The sequence below is a fragment of the Mustela putorius genome, unplaced genomic scaffold (assembly GCF_011764305.1).
Source record: "Mustela putorius furo isolate JIRA1106 unplaced genomic scaffold, ASM1176430v1.1 tig00003972_pilon_pilon_pilon, whole genome shotgun sequence".
Lineage (NCBI taxonomy): Eukaryota > Metazoa > Chordata > Mammalia > Carnivora > Mustelidae > Mustela > Mustela putorius.
In genome coordinates this window covers 9,152,608-9,177,801 of record NW_025422115.1, presented here as the reverse complement: position 1 = coordinate 9,177,801, position 25,194 = coordinate 9,152,608, and the positions used below count along the sequence as shown (strand labels likewise).

Genomic DNA, 25,194 nt, shown 5'->3' with positions numbered 1-25,194 from the left:
CCACAGAGGCCTTCCCGGTCCACATGTCTATAAATCACCATTTACAATCCTGGTCTTCCCGAGCTGCCATCTTGGGAATTGTACAGAGTAGGAAGCCATCTTGAGGGCCTCCGACTCCCTCAACAATTAATGAATGTGTCTGTCGTCTGTCTTGTTTTCTTCCCATGTCAACGGCCTTTCCACATTTATGGACACTGAAGTACTGACTCCTTGAGGAATTCTTTAAAACTTCTAAAGGGAGTGTTTGGGAGCTAGGCTTCTGTGACAGTGCCGCTGCCCCTCCTCTCTTCCCTCTTCATTCTCATTTAACGGTTAATGAATTTCTGTGATGAGATGCAGCACAAGGAGGACCAGATGCTGCCTGGTTAAGAATACAGGGCAGGTGCGCAGCAAAGTGAGCATGAGTGTGGGACAGCAACAGGAGAATGCAGGTTGGTCACAAGCAAGCCAGAGAATCAGCAGTGAGGAGTCCCAGAACACACGGTCCTTCCCCAGTGGTAGGACACCTGCCTCGTCAGTGTGTCCAAGTTGATCCACTAACAGGTGTGTGAATGGGAACACACCCGCGTCCTGCAGGACAAAGCTGCAGCACTGGTCCTCGGGGGCCTACTCTCACAGTTGGGCCCGAATACCTTATAGTGGGGACAGTGGATGGGGGTTCTGAGAAGGGTGGGGAATAGACAGAAGCAGCAGAAGAGGCTCTTTCCACTGGGCATAAGAAGCCCAGTGGAGCGGGAGGGGGCTGGCTCCCCATATCAGTGCCCTGCCAGCAGGATTAGGGTCTACAGCTCTGCCAGGACCAGGTTTTGTGTGCTGGGCAGCCCTGCATGGGAGATGCAGCTCGGGCCGGGAGGACAGATTAGAGGGTTCACATGCAAACACCATGATGTAGCAAATGAGGAACTGCAGGTAAATGCCGTAATCAGTCTATGTGTCACTTTCTGTCTGTGATACACCATAACAGTGCCTGTTCGCTGTTGAGGCCTGGGGATGATGATACTCCTGGCTGCACCTGGAGCTCCTCAGGTGCCCCCCCCCATGGGATGCTTCCCTGTTCTCCCATCCCTCTTCACAACCAGAATTCGTCGTGCTGATGTTACTGCTAACACACACCTCCGTGCCGGAATGTCTGCATTTTTTTTTTAAAGATTTTATTTATTTATTTGACAGATAGAGATCACAAGTAGGCAGAGAGGCAGGCAGAGAGAGAGGAGGAAGCAGGCTCCCTGCTGAGCAGAGAGCCCGATGCGGGGCTGGATCCCAGAACCCTGGGATCATGACCTGAGCCGAAGGCAGAGGCTTAACCACTGAGCCACCCAGGTGCCCCAGAATGTCTGCATTTTGTGATAGGAACTGGCATCAGAAATGCTCCTCCTCCACCTCCCCTCTCAACCTTCCTCCTCCGTGCAGCTTTGATCCTCCCCTGGGTATTGCCTTAGAGCCCGACCGTGCCTTGGAGCAGGGTTCCTCTCACATTATCACCCCTGCTCAGACATGATTTCCCTAAAGGCCATTCCCATTAATGCCCGTTTGATAGTCACTCTCCCTTAGACTTGAAAATGCCAGGTTTTGATCATGTGGGTAGTATGTGTGCTCTGTGATTATTAGTCCCATGTGAGAGCACAAGTATGTTCTGACATTTCTGCTTCAGTTTCCTTTCCCCAAACCAGCCCTGTTATTGCCACCACCCCAAGCCCATGGCCACAACCACCACCCTCCACGTCCGCTGCTAACCATAATCAGGCTGCATTACACCAGGACCCCCTATTTATTATCACTTACAAAAACACCAGCTCCTGCTGTTTTTTTCTGTTGTGTGGCCCAGATTAGTTTTCTTTTCTTACCCACCCAGATGGTACAAAGATGCTACTATTGCATCTTTGTTAGCTGACTATGAAGGGGGGGGAAATGTGATTAAATTACAAATGGCCGTATGATGTCTGAGAATATCAAGTCTGCACTAGATGTGGAAGGAACAACAAAAAAAAAAGTGATGTCCCTATATTTTACACATCCAAAGCCTCATGATATTGTGTATATATGTAATCCAGCATATAATTAGGTCAATACTGTTAATACCTGCACTTTGAAGTTAACCGGGAAAGGGTAAGATTTTATTTGCTCTTTAAAATGAAAGCGAAGCTTTTAATTCTTTGTCTTCAAAAAGCTAATGATGCCTGATAAATGGGACACAGTATGCAGTGTCTCTGTCCCTCCATTAGAAGGCCATTGACTCAGAATCAGAATTAGAGCCCCACCGGAGTACCAGCCCCCACAACAGCTCTCCCTGGTGTTGCAAAGAGTCCCCTTCATCACCCTGCACCCATCTCCGTGCCCAGGGGCCCTGTTTAGAGCTGTCCCAGGCCAGGACCCCAGTCCCCAGGAGCATCTCACCCAGTTCAGGGTCAGAGGTCTGAAGACTGCTTCCTACTAAGTCTTTTACACAGAGAATGACTCTCAAGCTTCTGCTTTTCCCATATGAACCTTAGAAAGAGAACTAAAACTATAAGCAAAAGCCTAGAGAAAATTTGGGTATTTTTTTTATTGGTTGTTTTTGGGTTTGTTGTTGTTGTTGTTGTTTGTTTTTTGTTTGGCGGGGGGGGGTTGGTTTATATTTTGCTTCCCTCCAAGAATACGCTACCTCTACAAGCTGATTTTTCAAAGGGGTGGAGAAAAGCAGGATAATTAGGAACATAATGTTTTGACACGTGTGTGCATGAAGCTGAAGGCGATGAGAATAAATACAGTCACATATTTCGGATGGACGTCAGTCGCAGGTGTGAACCCCTACTTACACATCAGGCCATTTACCCCTCTGAAAATACGAGCATCACTGGTGGAAAGTTCATTACTGAACGTGCTGAGGAGGAGCCCTTCTTGCACAGTTTTTTTCAATTAGCAATAATTGCGCCTGGAATAAACCTCATTGGCTACGATACTGTCACTGCGCAAAGCTCACACAGTTTTTTTCTACAATGAGATCCTTAATATTGTCATTTCTTGGCCATAGGCAAAAACTGGGACCTGACCGCCGCTCTGAGTGACTATGAACAGCTCCGACAAGTGCACACAGCCAACCTGCCACATGTGTTCAATGAGGGCAGGTGCCCCAAACAGCCAGAGCGAGAGCCGCCCCAACCCAGCCACAAGGTGGAGCGGCCCTGCCTGCAGAGACAGGACGACATTGCCCAAGGTACCTGGTGAGGGGCTGAGCCCAGAACGGCTTCCCCAGTGTGCTGTGGCTTGCATGGGGTGGCAGGGATGGGGGGTGGAAGGCGCAAAGGACCTGGCAGAGGCATCATCTCTGGGCCGCAGGCAAATCGATCTGTGCGCCCTCATCAAACTGAGATGTGCACCACCACTTCGGTTTCAGGCTCCTCCCTCTGCCTCAGAGAAGCCAGAGGAGGAGTCCAGTTGCCCAGGACCCCACGTGATTAAAGGGGGACACTCCTCCTGGAGTCTTAGTCTCTCCATGCCAATGCCCTCTAGTCCGTTCACTTAGTTCCTACGTAGCGTGGTCTCCGGATCTGCTCATCATCAGTTCGTTGCTCCACGGGCTCCCTTTCCTCTATTCTTTTTCTTAATTACAGAAGTCAGATGTGTTTATCCCGATGAAAGAAACAGTACAAAGATATAGAGAGAGAACTTTAAGAGTTTTCTTCACCCATCTCAGAGCTCACTGTGTAATAACCATAGTCTTCGTCTGTCCCCTCCTTGCTTTCCGTGTGCTCTTTCAAAATGCATCAAGGTCAAATGCATATGATGCTTCTCAAATCACTTTTTTCTGGGAACACTGAATCATGAGTAGAGTCTCAATATTTTATTCCACAACCTACAGTAATATTTAAACCACTCCGGTATGAATGGTTATTCTGGGTTTTCTTGGGTATTGTGTTTTGCTTGTTTTCAATACTACTAACAATGCTAAAATAAACAACCGTATGCCTTTGATCTTAGATACTAGTGTTTTATTTCTCTAAGTCAGTGTTCCCAGAGTGGATTTGCTGTGCCAGTACCTGTGTGTCTTTAATTCAGTAACTTCAGGACTTTTTCAGATGCATTTCTGCTGGCGATGTGTGAAATGAGGTATCTCCCTCCACTCTTGCTAGCACTGAACGTTTCTGTGGTGGCTTTACGTTGCTTTTCTACTGTGAAGGGTGGAAGAGGGTGTCTTGTTTTAACTTTCATCCTGTCATTTGTTAGTTAGCCAGCTGGATTTCCCCTTCTGCAACATACCTGTTCTCATACTTTGCCCATTTTTCTGTTGATTTTTTTTTTTCAGTTTTCTGATCGATGTGTAGCATTCTTTGTGGTTAAGATTAGGGACATGTATTTTTACACATGTATATGTCTTTCGCAGGATATCATTTGCTTTATGACTTTGTTTACAGAATATTCTGCCACACAAAATGTTTATATTATTATGCATCCATGGCTGATAGGAGTCCTCTTTCACTTTGGAAGGTCTACCGGAGTACACAGTTACTGGAATATGTCCCTGTATTCGTTTTAAAATTTTGTTCATAGGTCTTTCGATTGATTTGAAATTTTTATACAAAATAGGAAAGAATCTAGTCATGCTTTCTTCTGAATCAAGAATGAGTTACTCTAGCACATATATTGAACTAAAATGCCAAAGTTGCCATGTATTAAATTCCCAAATATATTTGGATCTGTTTCCAGACATTGTCAATACATGTGGTCACTCGTCCTGTTACCTTAACGCTGGTAGTCCATTTACTATAATTTTTGTTAAGGAACTTCTTTCATGGTATTCTTTTCCAAAGTTTTTTCACTATTTTGGGGCATTTTATTCTTTTTTTTTTAAGATTTTATTTATCTATTTGACCGAGAGATAGAGAGCACAAGTAGGCAGAGCTGCAGGCAGAGGGAGAGGGAGAAGCAGGCTCCCTGCTGAGGAAGGAGCCCAATGTGGGGCTCAGAACTAGGACCCTGGGATCATGACCTGAGCTGAAGGCAACCGCTTAACCAACTGAACCATCCAGGCATCCATGGGGCATTTTATTCTGCCATGTAAACCTTAAGCTTGGAATTCCGGTTGGAATTGGATTGAATTTTTATTTTAAGAATAATTGGCATATTATCATATTGTTTTCAATTCTAAGATTTTAGACCTAGAGAAAAGCGACTTACTTTTTCCATATTTATGTTTTATGTAGTAATTTACATAAATTCTCTTATAATACTAATCATTTTTTTCTAAGAGAGCATCTGGGGTTTTCTAAATATATATATATGGCTGCTCCTGCTCTTTTTGACTGGCAGCAAACCAACCAACCCATTATTTTATCCTCACATTGAGAATGCTAGAAGGACCCTTCTCTCTGCTTCCAGAGAGGTTGATGGATTCAGAACCTAATAAATGTAAGTGAAAAACTAAGTCTGTCACATAATTCCATTAATTACGTTTTTTGAACAATCCTATGTACTTTTTATAAAATAGAAATTATAGTTTCTGAATTAGATACCCGTACCCTTTGAGTTCTTGAAATCATAGTGCATACATTTACATGGAAAATTAATGATCCATATTATAAATTGGGGGTCAGCAAGCAATGGCCCATGAGCCCACTCTGGCTACCGTCTGTTTTTTAAATAAAGTTTTTATTGAAACACCCTCTTGCCCATTCATTTATACACTGGCTATGTAAGCTCCGGCTTACAAAGCCTAAAGTATTTATATCTGCCCCTTTCAGAAAGACTTGTGCACCTGTTCTTAAAATACCTAGGATTTGTTTTAATCAGATATGATGAGATATGCACACATGGAAAAGAATATCATGAAGGAAGTTGTTATACTCACAGTTCCCAAAAAAGCAGGAGACATGGCATGGCACACCATGCAGGACCACATGGGGAAGGACCAAGTGTGGTCAGGAGGCAAAAGGGACTGAGAAGGAAAACATGGACATGAACTTTTATTGTGATTTCCTTGGAAAAGGCAAGGGAGGATGAACAGACTTAGGATTGGCAAGACTGAATAAGTTCAGCAAGCTCTCTGGGGCTTAGAAGCTATCCCCGGTTGTCTTGTACCTTGCCCCGGGTCGCAGAGAACTATTGCTTGCTGGAGTGTAAGAACCAGAGAGAAGAGGTGGTTCAGAGTGTGGCCTCTGGATTCATTGGTTTGCATAGAAAAGGCATGCTCCTTTCCTAGGAGTCATTGGCTCTCAGAATTAGCTACTCCTAGTAAGGAGAGTCCCTCCACACTCAGGGATGCCCCAGATGCCAGAGTATCAAGAATACAGAAAACAAGAAAATACAGTTAAAACAGCTCCCCTGGCCTGAATAACATCAGTATGAGTTGGTTTTGTCAATAGTTGCAGAATTCTGTGTGTTTCACTGTGTTTTTATTTAATATCTGTATTTCTCTAGAGTATAACTCTGAGCATGGTCATTCCCATAAAACAATTCATTTATACCTCTCAAAGAAGGATCACTGAGTTCATGTTTAAGGAATCAGTGTGTGTGTGTGTGTGTGTGTGTGTGTGTGTGTGTCTGTGTGTGATTACATATAGACATTCATGGAGATGGTGGTGAGCAAGTGTTAGAATTAGGAGCATATGTTTCTCACTATATGAGCTTTAACATAATTTACTTTTAGTTCAAAAGTTTTTTTCTTTTTTTAAGATTTATTTATTTATTTGAGAGAGACAGAGAGAGAGCAGAGGGAGGGGCAGAGGGAGAGGGAGAGAGAATTCTTAAGCAGGTTCCCCACTGAGTGGGGAGCACAACGAGCATCTCAATCCCAGAACCTGAGATCATGACCCAACCCGAAACCAAGAGTTGGACACTCAACTGAATGAGCCACCCATGTGCCCCCAAATGTTTTTTCATTCAGACCCCAAATTGTTACTATGTGGAACTATTTAATAGCATCGTATTATACTATGAGTCACAATGCTCCTAAGGTCCTAATAGCATCTCAATGATTGGCAAAGAGGTACTAAGTGATAAGCCACGAAGGAGTGTGGATGACTGTGCCCAGCAGATTCCCACTATTGAGAGCTGCATCGTGAGTCTGCCCAGTGGACTATAACACCTTGGGTGTTAAGGAACGTCTGATGCCCATCTCCATCAGGTTCCCAGGGGGTGAAGCAGTTTCTACTTTCCCAGATACAGAAACAGTAGTCTGTATCAAGAAGTGAGACATCAGCGTGGCCTGTGAGATCTGGAGAACATGGCAGGACTCAGAGTCTCCTTCGCTCCTGCTCTCAAGACTGTGGACCAAGTGCAGGAAGCAATGGGGCCATCCCCAGTGGTAGACAAGCCAGGCCCTACATGCTCCAAGTCTCTTCTTTCTCATGGCCAGGGTGGTTTAACTTCTCTTTGCCTTTCCGCAAATTACAAAATAATGAGTCTTCATGGTCTCAGAATCCAACCGAAGGTGAATTAAAACTACTCATTTTAAAATACTCTCTCTGTGGGACTCACCATTCATTTTAATGCCCAGATACTTGAGGCTTCTGGGAATTGACTTTAAATTTAAAACCAACTTACCCTGGGATCAAAAGCCTTCTGTTTTTAGTCTGCTGTAGCAAAATGATTTTGATGACATTTCTGTCCACTGCCCTTGCTCTTGGGGAAGTAAGGAGCTCCCATTCCAGATGAAGGCCCGAGCTTGGGCTTTCGGTGAGCACAGGTGGGCAGAGACATGCTTCCGATTGGCATCAGCATGGACACAGAGCCTGATTGGGGGGCAGGCTAATCTGAAATGAAGTGGCAGTCCTCATGACCCGAGTGGATACACTTAGGAATTTGCCACAGGGCTTAGACAACACCCATTCAGACACCAGTCTGAATTTTGTTTTCCTGAGCAAATTAAAAGAGCACTTCTGCCTTGCTAGAAGAATTCTCCAGTATTACGACTATTGGTTGTAAAAAGAAAACGTCCCCCCTAACACCGCGATTTTAAGAATTCTTCTATTATGAAGGATGCCTGGGTGGCTTAGTCGATTAAGAATTCTTTTATTACGGTTAACGTTAGCTATGAAGAGCAGGGCTCAAAAAACCAAGTGTCAAGAGAACAAAGACATCTGATTTTTTGCTGCACGTTGGGATCTCGTGAATAACTCCCTCCCAGGGCAACAGCAGGTCCCTCAGAGGAAATCTGCCCTACACGTCTCACCCTTTGGCTGGAAACTCCAGGCAGAATAAGACCAGAGTAGATGGGCTCTTTTTGAGTGCAGGGACAATGTCAGACTGAGACAGAAGAAAAGCAGGGATGCCTGGGTGGCTCAGGTGGTTAAGCGTCTGCCTTCAGCTTAGGTCATGATCCCAGAGTGCTGGGGTCTAGCCCCGTATTAGGCTCCCTGCTCAGCGGGGAGTCTGCTTCTCCTTGCGAAGCTCCCCTCTACTTATTCGCTCTCTCTTCCAAATAAATAAAATCTTTATAAAAAGAAGAAGAGAAGCAGATGTGATGGCTTCGTATTATTTTATTTGGGGCATATTCATCACATGGGGTATATCTATCAGAGTACCTTTAGTACAGTAACCTCTCTTATAATCCAAGCCACATGGGAAAGCCTGAAACAACTTCTTCTTGCTTTAAATGTAAGAATGTCTAAAACAAAGAGCAGTCTGGCTTGTGACCTTCAGCCAAGCCCAGGGCAGCTCTGCTGAACTGAGTTAGATGTTACTTAAGACCCAAAAACGCTAGACCAGCTATCTTCCATGAGGCCGCTGTGTACGTGTGCGGTAGCCTTGCAACTCGCCTCTTTCTGAATGGTTTCCTGACTCAGAGTGAGTAAGCACCGTATGCCAGGTGCTGGTAATGTCAGCTCTGCGTCACGGAGGTCTGCAGGAAGAGTGGCGGGGGTACGGGTGAATGTGTGCGTGCCTGGGTGTATGTGTGTGCGTGTGGACTTGGGTGGTGGCATATGTGTGCATGTGCATGCCCGCACAGGCACATGCCCCCCCCCAACTCCGTTCCTGTGGTCATCCTTCCCCCTCCCCCACCCTTGCAGAAAAGCGACTTTCCCGGGGGATTTCCCACGCCAGCTCGGCCATCGTCTCCTTGGCCCGGTCCCACGTGGCGAGTGAGTGCAACAATGAGCAGTTCCCCCTGGAGATGCCCATCTACACATTCCAGTTGCCAGATCTGAGCGTGTACAGCGAAGACTTCCGGAGCTTCATCGAACGGGACTTGATCGAGCAGGCGACCATGGTGGCTTTGGAGCAGGCAGGTGAGTGGCGGGTCCGGCAGGCCCGTGTGGCCTAGGCTCGGGGAGTGAGACTGGCCTGACCTAGATCAGTAGATCAGTGAGCAAGGGAGAGGCCTGTTGTGGCACTTCTGCAGCCACGCCCTGCTCCAGCCCGGGCCGGACAGACTAGTAGGGATCCATGACAATGTGGTTCTGAGACCTCTTGGGTTTTCCCTTTGCTCCCAGATCCCACCTGGCTAGGCCGGCCCCCTCTAAGGAGAACGCTCTGTGGTTTTGCCTTATTTTTCTCCTGTTTCCATCTAATGTTCCCATGGGTGTCGAATGAAAGGCAGAAAGACCATGGGCTTTGAGAAGGATAGGAGACTGTCACTTCCTGGGCATAGGAGAAAGTTATGTAACCACCCTGAGTCTGTTTTCCTGCAAAGACGGGAAGACAGGTGGTGGCCCGGCGAAGCTCTTACATCTTGTGTGGCTGCCGTCTCCTGCCCTCCCGGGCTTCCCGGCCTCCTGGTTGAAGAGACACAAACGCTGACTTCACCTTCTCCCTTCTTCTGAGGGTTTCTTCTGACATCCCAATGAGGAAGAGATTTGGGGAGCAAGCCAGGCTTGTCTTCTTTGGCGCTCCTAGGGACAAAACAGTCAGTGCAAAACAAATGTCTAAAACAGATGTAGGTTCTTCCTGAAACAGAGCAAATATCCTATCTTACTCATCACCGTTTTCATTATGTATCTTTGCAAAACCACATGTTCAGGGACTTCTCGGACATGCATCCAGAAGACTCGATGCCCTTCTCAGGCCCAGCATCCTCTCCCATGGGACCCCATCTGCCACTGTGGGTTGTCCGTGCACGAGGAGTGTGTCCTCACCCAGCTGGGCTGGGGAGCAAGGCTTTCTGATTCTGACTCTATGGTCAGCAGCTCTTCCCGGCTGCTGTGGGTTGGAGCCTCCATTTCAAAGGCCGGGTATATCGAGGGGCTCCTGTGTGGCCCCTCCCAGGAGAACAGGATGGGGAGCCTCTGACTGAGCATGGCAGAAAGGGTGTGTTCAGTCCTGCAGCCACGAGAAGTGCTCCGTCAGGAAATCAGACTGGTCTCAGCCCTTCACCAAGACATAGTTGAAAATGCCCAAGCCTTTGGAGGGCTGCAGAAGACTCAAGAGAAGGATCTGTCGTTGGTATGATCTTGATCTTGACAGATGGACCAGTCATTTCCTACCAGTCCTGGTAGCAAAGAGGCAAATGATGAGAGTAGCTGATGGAGAGCACTACTTATAGAAGGTATGGCTTCTCGAAGAAAAGATTCTGGAAATATAAACACTCCAGACACCTTGTTCCTCCACCATCCGGGCTCTGACCAGTGCCTCTCACCAGAAGGGCTGAGAGCAGAAAGCCCATTACTGGGGTCTGTGCAGGTCACCCTTTGGGTGCAGAGTAGGGGGAGCAGAGATCTGTGGGACAAATAGGAAGTATCCAGAAGTGGACTCTAGGGTGTTCTCCCCAGATGCCAGCTTCTGTGTATACTCAGCCTCCTCCCATTTCTTGTAGAACAATCCAGGAAACATCCTCATCTGCCTGCTCCAAGAAAGAAAGCACAGAATTCACGTAGACATAGGAAGGGGTGGTAGTGTGGGGCCTTATTTGTGCTGTGCAGCCTGGTGATCTGTCCCAGCCACAGGGCTCGGGGGAGCCTCACCCATGGCATGCTTGGTTTGAGAACAGGGTCTACAGTCCCAGTAATTCATTGGATCTGATGTTGTGACTGTAGGTGACTTGTTACCTCCGCTGTTTCAGAGCTGTCAAAAGCAATCCAAAGACTAACACCCACAGCCATGCTCTGTCTCAGCTCATGGTCACCAACTGATCAACAATCACAAAACAATTCAACTGGATTAGCAATCATCCTAAACCACTCCCGATGGGGAGACTGGCTCTTTTAAAGATGCTTCTACGTGAATCATTCAGATAAGAGATTTTTTTTTTTAAAGATTTTCTTTTTTTATTTATTTATCTGAGAGAGAGAGAGAGCATGAGAGGGGAGAGGTTCAGAGGCGAGAAGCAGACTCCCTGCTGAGCAGGGAGCTCCATCTCAGGAGTCCAAGATCTTAACCTGACCTGAAGGTAGTTGCTTAACCCACTGAACCACCCAGGCGCCCAAGATAAGAGATTTTTAACAAAGGATTCACTCTTCATAGAGAAGGGGGAAATTGGTAGAAGTTAAGAAAGAAAAGCGTCTCATGAGCTAATGTCTCTCTAATGCTACCCAGCTCAGACTTTATAACCTTAGGTCCTGACAGTGGCTGGTAGCACCCATAACTGTGGCTATTTCCTTTGAAGGTTGAGTCCCCGCAAAGGGTGCAGCGCCCCCACCCTGGCACGATGAATGCCCCCTCCTTGGACCCTGCTATGCTTAGCAAAACCCTATACTTCTTTGTAATGTCTTTTCTGTTATTTCTTCCGGACATTGCATACTCATTTTTATAACATACGTCTTACCTTCTGGATTAGTATCTAAAAAGAGGTACTATTCCACTCCAACCATCCAGGCTTGGAACGCTTTAAAAAACCCAAACTTAGGGACACCTAGGTGGCTCAGTGGGTTAAAGCCTCTGCCTTCGGCTCAGGTCATGATCCCAGGGTCCTGGGATCGAGCCTCACTTTGGGCTTTCTGGTCAGTGGGGAGCCTGCTTCCTCTTCCCTCTCTGCCTGTCTCTTTGCATGCTTGTGATCTCTGTCAAATAAATAAATAAAATATTAAAAAAAAAAAAAAAGAACCCAAACTTACTGAGTGAAGATGCTAACTTCACCAACACTGTTTCTGTCACATGCCAAGAGGACAGAGAGAACGGGCAGCAGGGATCCCCACCCAGCGCTGGGAAGGCACCCCATCCATGCTTCAGGAAGCCTTAAGAAGGCTGGCCGGCTCCCCGCTTTGGGAGCATGCTCCTGGAGCAGCGAGAGCCTGCATGCCAGGGCTCTGCCTAGCACAGGGAAACAAGGAACTGAAAAACACTGTAGGCAGAAAGAATAAATGTGTTTGTTCCTCAGCATAGAGCTGACCCCAGCCTGCCATGCATCTGACTTCTCTTGACTTCTTTCCTCAGCTCCCAAGCAGGGGTGTAGACTAGATGATCCATTAGGCCCTTTCTGTGCCCGGATTCTGGTGAGAACCCTGGCTCGTGTCAGGTGAGCCCCAGGTGGTCCCCCACCCCAACTGGAGGAGGAGTATGGTCCACTGAGAGGCCGACTTATTCTCTCCCACCCAGGCTGTGCTCCTGTTGCTACCATCAGGCGCCACTGTTAATGTCCATGGGGAAGAATGGGCTCGACCATGAAACAGCGATTTGAGGGCGCCTGAGTGGCTCAGTGGTTAAGCCGCTGCCTTCGGCTCAGGTCATGATCTCAGGGTCCTGGGATCGAGTCCCGCATCGGGCTCTCTGCTCAGCAGGGAGCCTGCTTCCTCCTCTCTCTCTCTCTCTCTCTGCCTGCCTCTCTGCCTACTTGTGATTTCTCTCTGTCAAATAAATAAATAAAATCTTTAAAAATAAAAAAAAAATAAAAAAAAAAAAAAAAAAAAAAAAAACAGCGATTTGAGAATGCCGCTCAGTGTTGCCAGGTGTAATGTGTAAATTCCTCCTTGTAGTAACTTACTGCTCAGGATAGTTGTGGATAAGCTGCTGATATACATGTGTGCGCATATACTATATTTGTGGGAGAGTGACATAGATGCCCCCAAAAATCCACTTGTTCGAGGCATAGTTCTAGCTGTCTTAGGAAGGAAATATCATCCCTGTCACAGAGTGGCAGGTGGTGGTGGCCCCCCTGGGGCCACCTGGGACTCTACAGGAACTGGGATTTGTGTGGTCCAGAAAATTTGGAATAAATTGACCTTCATTCAGTTAGTTTTGCCCCTGGTCCACCCCAGGGGCTTAGCTCTACTCTCTCAGTGCCTGTTAAGGCATGGGACAGCCCATCTATCTGAGAGGAGCCCCCGTGTTGAGTGGGGTACCAGTCTTCCCCTCCCACAGAACCCACAATGCCATTCTCCTGGGCTTTAAATCCCTGCAGGGTACAACACCCCTCCCACACCATAACAGTCTCACAGGCAACAAAAGAACAGGGCTTCAGTGCATACAAGCATTGACCTCTTGAGAGATGAAGGAAAAATGTCTTTCATTCTTTAATGATTACCTGCCATGGAAAATACAAGAAACCATAAATTTCCCCATTGGGTTTTCTTGCTTCATTTATGTGTAAGAAGACTCTGAGATCACGAGTTCTAGGCCTGAGGAGTAACGACCTGTGCCTCGTCCAGAAGCCCGCCACTGTGGGCAAGATGGTGTGTGGTGCTTCAGTGAGGCTGTGAACCCAAAGGGCAGAAGCATGTCTGTGTAATATAGTAGTGACTGCATACCTGAGAAATTGAAGTATAGTCAGAAAATATATAGGGAACCCTTTGGCTTGTGGTGTTGAGTCTCGGCTCCACGGAAGGGTGTAGCTTGAAGCAGATTGGCCAGGGGAATGGTTAAGATGTGCAGATGTTCCCCAGGCTTCTGACTGAGCCCAACCTGACCAAGTTCCGGTCAGCTGGAAGAACTTGGCCAAGTTACTTGACCTTCTTGAGCCTCACTTTCTTACATTTTAAGTCGAAGATGTGTGAGAGCTGCCAAGCCAAGACCAGTTCATCCAACACAACTCTGTGCTCCCATGAAACAGCCCATCGCAGGTGCTGGGGTCATGACTCTAAACCACGCAGGTGAAATTTCTGCATTTGCAGAGATTAAATTCTAGTGGGGAAGAATGACGATAAAAGGTAGACCATAAACGTGAACTGAGGCGGTGAGGACCGTTGTGGAAGGGGTAGGAAATAAGGTACGGGGTACGGGGATGTGAGGAGACAGGAGGGAGAGTAAGGCAGGTCTCTGGAGGGCAGGGAGGAGGGAGAGATGGAGACTTCCAGCTCTGGTGGTCCCGGCAGGAGGGGCTTGGCCTCAGTCTTGCGCACTACATAAGGAAGGCCAGGCATGAGAGTAGTTCGAAGGGATGCTGGAGGAGTTGGAAAGGAAGGCAGAAGAATAGTGACCAGGGGCCCAGGGAACCACTATGAGCCCTGGGACTTAACTGTAGGCCGGATGCACAGTCCTGGGAGGACTTCGAGCAGGGGAGTGACATGTTTGGATCCCCATCTGATGCATTCAGGTGCTTTGTTGAGAATGGAGTCTAAGGGGGCAAGAGAAGAAGCAGGAAGAGCAAGGAGGAGGTAGCTGCTTTAGCTCAGGGGAGGGGTAGCCAGCACCCTGGGGATAGCAGAGGAAGTAACAAGAAGAAGCTAAATATTGAAGCAGGATCTGTGTTGAAGGTGGACCCATGGGACGCGCTGATGGACTGGATGGGGACCATGGCAGAAAGGCTGAGGCAAGCATGAGCCCAAGAATGTTGCCTGCCCTTAGTGGGTAGATGACAGTAACAGTACCATGGGGAGATGCAGACCCCTGTGGGGAGGAACAGGCTTGGGGGGGTGATGGCTGGGCCAGGAGGGACAGACTAGGTCAGAGATCCTGGTGAGACCTGTGACACTGCTGTCCAGTTGTACATGAGAGTCTGGAGGTCAGGAGCAGCCCAGGTTAAGGATATGGATTCGAGAGTTAACAGTGTGATAAGAAATCCCTGGGGAAGAGGTGAGCTATCATAGAAGCAAGCTCCCATCACGCCCCCAGCACAGCTCTGCTCTGTGTTGAATACCAGGTGGATGGCGGGGGTTGGGGGGTGGGTCTGGAGCTGGACAGAAACGCTAGGGAGAGAGACCTAGAGCAACACACTGTAGTCCCGTGGGAGGGACTTGCAGAAGCACAGGCAAGACCCAGAGAAGAGGGATCAATGACCTTGGGTGTGTGGAGTCACTCCATAAGGGAAGTGATGTTAAAAGGAATCACAGGGTCACGTTCAGGGCACGATGTGCTCGTCTTGCTCCTAGAGACTTATCACGTTTTGTTTTCTTCATGGGTGATGAGCAAAATGACATCTTATTTTAAACTGTGTGGTAACCATCTGTTACAAAGCTCAAGTTAATTGGTCCCATTATCGTGTATGAATCAGGAACGTTGCTTGGAAAAGGCAGAATGAGTGACTAATCGCTCCTCACCCGTAATACCACCAGCCTCCCTCGATGGAGTTCACCCACCATTTTCTTCTCTGCAGGTGCTCACGTCCTGTGGGTTTTTTTCTATTCACAGTGCAAGTTCCCACGTTTGCATGTCTGTCTCCTGTTCTTAAGTGAAGTTATTGTGTGAGGAAACTGAATGACCATTTTGTCAAAGCTAGAAATAGGAACTTTGTACCATGTTCCCAGTCACACTGCTTGGGCAAAAAACACCTTAATCATGGACATCCCAACCTGGGTCTGGCTGGAGATGTTAGAATAGTGCAGAGCCATTTTTCGGTCTCCAGAGGCTGGAAAGCACTGGCATTTATCATAGCTGGGTCATCTTTCTGGGGCAGTCACATCCGACTGACAGTCCTAGGAATGCTCTCAACTGCGTGACAATCTTGACTTTCTGGAAGCCAACTGAAATCAAGCCACTAAGCCTTAGCTTCCATCCCCCTAAGCCACATACTAAATTTTATCATGATTCAGTTACCTTCCAAGTGTGACTAACTATGTGGGCTACAGTGAGATTAAGAAAATGACACATTGCCCAGAAGAAATTTGAATGAAGAGAAGATGCCCCATTTAAGATGGCATTGATTCTTGGACCCAGAAAGGTTACTTCCAGAGATATGTGATTCCTTTTACATTTTCTAGATGTGCAAGATTCCTTCTAGAGGAAAGATGACTTCTGGCTGTAGCTGGTGAATTTACACCCCTAAGGCTCCTTTTCTGGGGTCAGAGTCCAGGAATGCCCCGCGAAGAGGTGGAAGGCAGCCTCCCCTCCCCCAGAGGGCAAAGCACAGGTTCTGCTTTATTGAGCATGCTTTCAGGATGTGCCCTATTTGAGGTAGATGAGAAATTCATGGAAGGAATCACTATTGAAATTATCTGGCACAATGAGATATCTAACACACGTGCTGGGCTCCAAAGCATCCTCTGCCTGGCCTAGCAGCAACGTTAGTGACCCATCCTCTGACGTATTTTCCAGCAAATGAACATGGTGGCATATAGGAAGACAAGAAGATAAGAACAAGAATCTGGGCAAGGACGTTATCTAAATTGCATTAAAAAAAAACACCTTTCAGGGGCGCCTGGGTGGCTCAGTGGGTTAAAGCCTCTGCCTTCGGCTCAGGTCATGATCTCAGGGTCCTGGGATCGAGCCCCACATCGGGCTCTCTGCTCAGCAGGGAGCCTGCTTCCCCCTCTCTCTCTCTGCCTGCCTCTCTGCCTACTTGTGATCTCAGTCTGTCAAATAAATAAAATCTTTAAAAAAAATAAACTACCTTATCAGGTAGCATTCTCACCCCCTGAAAGGTCAGGTGCTTTCCCTGTTCTATGTAAGGCCTCAGGTTGCTGAGAATGTTGGAAAGCTTTTAATAACTGGGGTAGATGGCATTATTTACGCTGGATTCATCACGTGAACAGGACAAAAAAGAGAAGAAATCTATCTTTTGGAATCTCTAGAGGATGAGAATATAATCTTACCAAAGGGGCTTCTAAAAGCTATGGAGCTTGTCCCCCCCCACCTCTGGGCAGGGTGCCTTCACCTGGCCTACAGTGACATGCCACTGGTTCCCTCAGGATCTGAAGGTCATGCTTTCTCTAGGTCAGTCTGCTCCTTCTCCGCCCCGCACCATCAGGGTCAATCCAGTGCGTGTTCAACCCCTCCGTGCCCCAGGGCTCCCCAGGGAGGAGGTGTGGGCCTGCCCTCCAGGGCTCACAGGCCAGAGAGGAGACAGCTGCGAGGCTGTGAGAGAGAACCCGAATGACATGGATGGTTTGCGAGGCAATGCATACGGTGACCTGAAGGTGACCTCAAGACAAGGCTTAGCATGCCTGGGGCAGGGGTGGGGGGTGGAGGGGGTGGGACAGAGGTGGTCCCTGTGCTGGGGACCAAGGTCTCCAGGACCAAGTGGCAGTGACCAGAAGTTGGGACAAGGGCAGCAGGGAACATATGAACAGCAAGCCTGCTCATGCAGGTTGCCAAGAGGCTGTGTGTCTTGAAGAAGGAGAGAAGGTGGAGAAGTGTCCCTGAGAGCAAGGACATGCCAGGCCCCTGGAAGTGAGAGTTATAAGAGGAAAGGGTTCCTAGAGAAAGCAGCACACCTCCACCTGTCTACCAGTTTCCCCCAGTTTTCTAGACATCTTAAAGAAGTGCCAAAGTGGAATTGAGCTAAAGGGACTTTTTTGGCCACGCGTGTTAATATCTGTTCATGCTTCAGGCTTCTTGAGACTAAGAAACTGTTAGGCAGTGTGAAGTGGGTGGACAGGGTGAAGATCGAGCCCTGCCATGTCCTGTCCAGGATGGGTCTCTGGCAAGCTGCACCCCATCTTCCTGCCCTGTCCTAGGTGTGCACACACTCCCAGCCCTGGGCCAAGGCGGTCTCTGCTTTCTTTGTGACTGAAGGTGTTTGTTCATGCATGGTCAGTCCCCTTAGCATGGTGTGCTCAAGAACAAACAGGTGTGTCCTAGACACTAGACACCGTCCCAGGATGGGAATAAGAAACAAATAGACACAATTCCTTTCCAAATGTCCTCTGGCTGAAGGATGCTATATCCATTTTCTGTTGCTGCATAACAAGGTACCACAGGTTTAACAGCTATAAATTTGTTGTCCGGAAGTTTCCGTGGATCAGAAGTATGTACCTATTAGCTGGGTCTTCAGCCCAGAGCCCCTCAAGTCTGAAATCCAGTTGTCAGGGGCTGTCTTCAACCAGAGGCCCAACTAGGGAAAGATCTACTTCTGAACACCTCCTGGAGCTATTGCCCGAATTCAGTACTTTGTGAGGGCACCTGGGTGACTGTTGATTTAGGCTCATGGTCGTGATCTCATTGTGGGGTAGAGCACTTTGTCCAGCTCTGCTCATTGAGGAGTCTGCTTGTTTGAGAATCTCTCTCTGCCCCTCCCCCACCTCTCTAAAATAAATATATAAAATCTTAAAAAAAGAAAAAAAAAGAATTCAGTTCTTTGCAGCTAAGTTCCAGCTTGCTTGATAGCTCTTGGTAGGGGAAGTTTGTGGCAAATAGAAAAGGCTCTAAAGACCTAGGCTTTTGTCACATGGCCCTCTTTACAACATGTCAGATTACTTCTTCAAGACTAGCAAGAGGATCTGATTCTTCTCTCTTCTCCCTCTACCCTTTTCTGCCTTCCTCCCTCCTCCCCTCTCCTCTTTTCTTCTCTCTCCTGTCTATGACTTCCTGCTTCTCTGACCACCAAACTCTTTTTTAAGCTGGTCACCTGATTAGCTTGGGCCCACCAGACTACTCTCCCTTTCAGGTCAATTGATAAGTCAACTAATTACCTCTACAAAACCCTTATATTGCCAGGAAAGGTAACCCAACCATGAGGGTGTCATCCCACCCACACTCAAGGGAAGGGGATTCCTCCCCCTCCCAGAAGTGGGTGTCTTGGGGTCACCTTAGAAGCCTGCTTACCACAGATGCAATGTTGTTATTTGCATTTTGACAATTCCCCTGTGCTTAAAGTTTCAGAATGGGAGTTTAAATCATGTTGAATATATTATGGTCAAAGGAATTTTCCCAACTTCCGCATGTGTCATTATTAGCCACTTCACTTGGATCAATAGTATATATGGGTTGAATCCCACTCTTGACGGTTTCAGATCAAAAACAGCATGTTTTTGAGTCCTCTGAGGAAACTGGGCCTTCTTACTGGGCTCTCTTGAAAGATACGGTCATTGAGTAGGGTGGGGTAAGTGCTAAGATACTGTGCTTTTAATCACACTACTGGATATTTACCTCAAAGATACAAATGTAGTGATCTGAAGGGGCACATGCACCCAAAAGTTTATAGCAGCAATGCTCACAATAGCCAAAAATGGAAAGGGCATAGATGGCCATCAACAGATGAATGGATAAAGAAGATGTGGTATATATATATATATATACACATACATATATACATATACATATATACATATATATACACACACACACACACACACACACACACACAATGGAATACTATGCAGCCATCAAAAGAAACAAAATCTTGCCATTTGCAATGACGTGGATGGAACTAGAGGGTATTATGCTGAGCAAAATAAGTCAATCAGAGAAAGACAATTATCATATGATCTCTCTGATATGAGGAATTTGAGAGGCCAGGGCTGGGGGTCGAGGGTTGGGGGTAGGGAGGGAAAAAAATGAAACAAGATGAGACCAGGAAGGGAGACAAACCATAAGAGACCCTTAATCTCAGGAAACAAACTGAGGGTTGCTGGGGAGTAAGGGAGTGGGGATAGGGTGGTTGGATTATGGACATTGGGAAGGGTATGTGCTATGGTGAGTTCTATGAAATGTGTAAGCCTAATGATTCACAGACCTGTACCCCTAGGGGGAAAAAAAAAGATACAGTAATAAAATTTTTTTTTAAATTAAGGCCAGAATGGGGGGGGGGGTTCCTGTTATTGTCCCAAGGAAATGCGGTAGACTGGGATCAGAGAAAATTGTCACAAGAGGATAAGTGCATTTAGAAAACAGACTATTTCTCAGCCTTGTCTGAGCTGAATTGTGAATTGAAATAATTGTTGTGGCCACATCCTAATTCTGTGGATGAAGAAGAGCATCTGATGATGGGGGTGAGAATTGAGATCTTTCTCATTGGACCCTTAAATAAACCCTGTTTATCATTTAAAAAAAAAGATACTATGCTTTTAATAATAATAGCCATCATTTATTTGCATAGCATCTACTGTGTGCTAAGTACAGTATTAGTATTAATGACCTCCACATTTCCCATCAGCTGTTCATATTATTTCCACTTTACTGGTAAGGAAGGGGAGACTCAGAGAAGCACCTCCACTCACCTGTGGGCACCCAGCCTGTAAAATGGCAGAGCCATCAGGACCCGGCTCTTGGTGCCACCCACCCTGGCCTAACAGGACACCTCCTCAGTTCTTCTTAGAACCTTGCAAACTGTAACCTTTTCCCTCAGGCTATTTTCTGCTGACTTTTCCATTCCACATAATAATTGCATGATTTCTTTCTTGCTATTTTCAATGACATGAATGGAGCTTGAGTCTATTATGCTATGTGAAATAAGTCAGTCAGAGAAAGAGAAATACCATATGATTTCACTCATATGTGGAATTTAAGAAACAAAACAGATGAACAGAGAGGAAGGGGGGAAAAAGTAGAAGGGAAGCAAACCATAAAAGACTCTTAATGATAGAGAACAAACTGAGGGTTGAGAGAGGGAAGTGGGCACTTGTTGTGTGAAGCTCTGGGTGTTATATGAAATTAACAATACACTACATGTTAACTAACTAGAATTGAAAATTTTTTGAAAAGAAAAAAATAATAATTGCATGATTTCTTGATTTTCTTAAAAGTGCAAATCACCAATACCAGAGAAAATCTCCAAGGGACTGCTCTCTGAGAGGCCAAAGATGAAGTAAGCAGCAAAGTCACTTAGTCATAGGACATATTGATGATGGCATTGAGCAGAAACATCGGACAAGGAGGCAAAATGAAGGAGTCTCCCAAGATTACCACAGTCCCCAATCCTTGCATCAAACACTCCCATTCTGACATGTGGTAACTCATTCTAGAGTCTCATAGTATGTAGGGATCAATGAAGCTCATGTGATATATCTAGTGAGCAGATCTCATACAATCAAAAAATACCTATTGTCACTATTGTATAGTCACTGTTCTCATTTTTATTTGCGTGTGAGGAAAAAGAAAGCACCAAAAGGGATTCCATTTGGTCATCCAGATATTAGAAGTAAAAAGAAAGTAAGGGAGGTGTCAAAGGAATGGTTAGAAAATAGAACTTTTAAGATTTAAAAAGTGATAAAATAAAATAGATGGTGGCTAGATCTATAAAACACCCATCTATCAATAACTCTGTGTAGAAATAGGAAAAATGTGATGTTGAAGTACATTTTAGTGACAGTGTGTATTAGTGGTTTTATGACTCAGTCTTATTTTTATAAACATTATAGTCTTGTGTTTATTGAAGTTGCCTCTTCAATATTTCAGAAGCACTCTTGCATTTCATGGGGAAAATAATGTGGAATGGAAATATTTGCAAATTGGGATTCTCCAAGGGTCTTTCATCCGGGAAGCACCAGCTCTCAGGAATCTCACCCCTTGGACCTTTTTATTTTGCCTTCAAAATATCTTCTCCAGTGCCAGTGGCTTCCAGCTGTCTCTCTCTTGTGATAGTCTCCAGAGCTAGGCTCAACACCCATTCATTTTTTTTTTTTTAAGATTTATTTATTTACTTACTTGACAGACAGAGATCACAAGTAGACAGAGAGGCAGGCAGAGAGATAGGGGAAGCAGGCTCCACACTGATGCAGGGCTCGATCCCAAAACCCTGAGATCATGACCTGAGCTGAAGACAGAGGTTTAACCCACTGAGCCACCCAGGTGCCCCACCCCTTCATTTTTTTGAACTCCTTATTGAAACAGAGCACACATACAGAAAAGTGTGAAAACATTTAAGTTGCAGAACCAGACACATTCTACAAAGGATTCCTGTCAAGAAATTCAGATAAAGAAAATAGATTTCTAACAGCATAGATTTATTTGGCCTCTATGTGAACTGTATGTAAGCGGAATCATGAAAAAGTTGAGTTCTGGATTCTTTCACTTACTATTAAGCCTGTGAGATTCATTCATATTATTAAGTGTAATTATAGTTGATTCTATCACTATTTGGTTTTGCAGTGGATGCATATACTACAAATTATTTATCCATTACATTGTTAATGGACTTTTGGTTTCTTAGACCAGGCTGCCATAACGAAATACCAGAAACTAGGTGGCTTTAAAAAACAGAAATTTGGGGCGCCTGCGTGGCTCAGTGGGTTAAGCCTCTGCCTTCAGCTTAGGTCATGCTCTCAGGGTCCTGGGATTGAGCCCCACATTGGGCTCTTTGCTCAGCAGGGGGCAGGCCCCCTCCCCCTCTGCCTGCCTCTCTGCCTAGTTGTGATCTCTCTCTCTCTCTCTCCCCACCACCACGTCAAATAAATAAATAATTTAAAAAATAAAAAACAAATTTATTTTCTCAAAATTCTAGAGGTCTCAGATCAAGCTGCCAGCCAATTTAGTTTTCAGGGGGGACTCTCTGGCTTGTGAACAGCTACCATCTAGCTGTGTCCTGATGCGATTTTTCCTCAATACATACATGCAGAGACAGAGAGAACAGCTCTCTGGTGTCTCTTATAAATATGTTAATCCTTTCAGAACAGGGCCACAAACATATGACTTCATTTAACCTTCATTACTTTCTCAGAAGCCCTATCTCCAAATACTACTAAGGATTAGGGTTTCAACATATGAATTTGGCGGGAGATGCAAACAGTGGTTGTCTTTAGTATCTAATTATAAACAGTAGTGCTATGAAATTCTTACACTTTTTTTTTTTTTCGGTGAACACATGTATATATTTCTTCAGATATGTACCTAGGAGTAGTATTGTTGGATCATGGGATTTTACACATGTTTGGCTTTAAAACAGTTTTCAGTGGATATACCAATTTACTCTTCTGTCTAGAGTTCTGGTTGCTCCACATTATTTGTCTTCTCCTTTAGTCATTGATGTTAATGCTCATTAGGTTTGAATGTCTACAGGATCTGTGATGATTCCTCCTTTTTCATCTCAAATGTTGAAACTCAACTTCCTTTTATTTTCATTAATGTTGATAGAAATTTCCAGATTGTACTAATCTATTCAAAGACTCTTTTTGGCCTCTTTTGGCTTTTTTACTGCACATTTATTTCCTGTTTCATCTCTGTTATTTATTTTTTTCTTTCATCTTCTTCCTTTGGGTTAGATATGCTACCCTTTCTTCTGGCTTCATGAGATGGAAGCTTATGCCAATACATTTTCTTTGGCAGTGTGCTATATAATTTAATACATCTCTAAAGCCATAGTGTTTCTCTATGCAGTGTTTTAGCTGAATATTACAATTTTTGATAGGTTGTTCTTTATCATTCAATTTAAAACATTTTCTCATTTCTCTTGCAGTTTTTTTCTTTGATTCATATATTATTTAGAAGTATATTGCTTAAATAAGGGGTTGTTTTAGTGGGTTTTTTTTTCCAACCTTACTTCTTCTATAGTCAAAGAGAATTATTTCAGACATTGTGAATCATTTCAGACATTTAGATTTTGTTGAAACTTGCTTTATGAACCAGCATATGATGAAGTTTAGAAAATAATCTCTATGTACTTGAAAAAATTCAAATTCTGCCCTTCTCAGATATAGTGTTTTATATGTGTTAATTTTTTAAAGATTTTTATTTATTTATTTACTTGAGACAGAGAGAGAGACAAAGTAAGAGAGTAGGAGCAGCGGGGAAGAGCAAAGGGAGAGGGATAAGCAGACTCCATGCTAAGCACTGAGCTTGGGGACCCTGAGATCATGACCTGAGCTGAAACCAAGAATTAGATGCTTAACCAACTGAGCAGCCCAGGAACCCCTTATATGTGTTAATTATATCAATTTTGTTTATTTTTGTTGTTCAGATCTTCTCTATCTTTAACTGAGCTTTTGTCCATTTGTTCTAACAGCTACTAAAAGAGGTGTATTAAAGATTCCCCTGTGATCATGGGTTTCTCTATGTCTCCTTCAATTTTATCAACTTTTGTTTCATATACATTGAAACTGTTATTAGGTACATACAGATTTAGACTTGTTATTCCATGCTAGTGTGATAGGGTTTTATTTGTTTTAATGTGCAGATCAGATAGCAAAGAATTGTCTACTTTGGTTGGTCTGAAAATGCTATTATTTCCCATTCGTATCTGAGGGATATTTCTAGGCTTCGCCGATCATGTAAGGTCTCTATCACATATTTATTCTCTCCCGCCTCATCTACCCACACGTACTCTTCCCTCCTTCCCTCCCTCTGTCTCTCTCTGTCTCTCTCTGTCTCTCTCTCTCTCTCTCACACACACACACACACATGATTTTAAATACAAAAAAGTCATTCTTCGTTTTTAGGCCATACAAAAATAAACTGCTAGCCAGACTTGACCTACAGGCCAAAATTTACTGACTCCTGCTCTGTGTTACTGTCTTCTACTTTGGGTTTATTTACTGTTTCTTTCCTAACTTCTTGAAATGAATGCTTAAGTCATTAATTCTTAATCTTTCTTCTTTTTTCTCTTATAAGCATTTGCAGTTATTAATTTTTTTCAGATTACTATTTTAGCCACATTCCATGAGTTTTGAAATGTAGCAATTATTGTTACAGTACAGTTCAAAAACATTCTGATTTTGATTTTGATTTATTCTTTGACCCATAGCTTACTGGAGGTGTTTTTTTATTTCTAAATATATGGGGAGTACATTAAATATTTCTAGTTACTTTTGTATTACTGATTTCTACCTTAATTTCTTTGTAGTCAGAAACCATGATCTATATGACTTGAAATTTGTTGAAACTTTGTTGAGACTTTTTGCTTTATGAACCACAATATAATCTTTTTTTCTTTTTAATGTTCCATGTCTGCTTGAAAATAACATAGTCTTGTATTGTGGGCTGCACTGTTTTATATACATACATTTGGTCACTTGTTATGTTTTTCAAGTCTATATATTTACTTTTTACTGGATCTCTTAATTACTGAGAGATGCATGAGAATTTCCCATTGTGATTATGCATTTATTCATATCTCTTCTTATTGTTATGGATTTTTAAATCAAGTAAAGTTTGTGTTATTAGATACAGCAACTAAAGTTATGCCTTCTTCATGAACAGAGGTGCTAAACATTATAAGGGAGCTTTTTTTTTAATTTTTAATTTTTTAAAAATATTTTATAAACATATAATGTGTTTTTATCCCCAGCGGTACAGGTCTGTGAATCACCAGGTTTACTCACTTCA

The 25,194-nt window shown here is 44.8% G+C and overlaps 1 protein-coding gene across 1 annotated transcript in view; it reads left to right on the top strand.

Annotated features, from left to right (window-relative positions):
• Window positions 1-25,194, top strand: part of OTUD7A (OTU deubiquitinase 7A) — a 359,579-nt gene that overhangs the window by 268,305 nt on the left and 66,080 nt on the right. Inside the window, exons 5-6 of the mRNA XM_045070581.1 lie at window positions 3,011-3,193; window positions 8,985-9,203. Coding sequence (XP_044926516.1) covers window positions 3,011-3,193; window positions 8,985-9,203 — 402 coding nt within the window. The remainder of the gene's footprint in view (window positions 1-3,010; window positions 3,194-8,984; window positions 9,204-25,194) is intronic.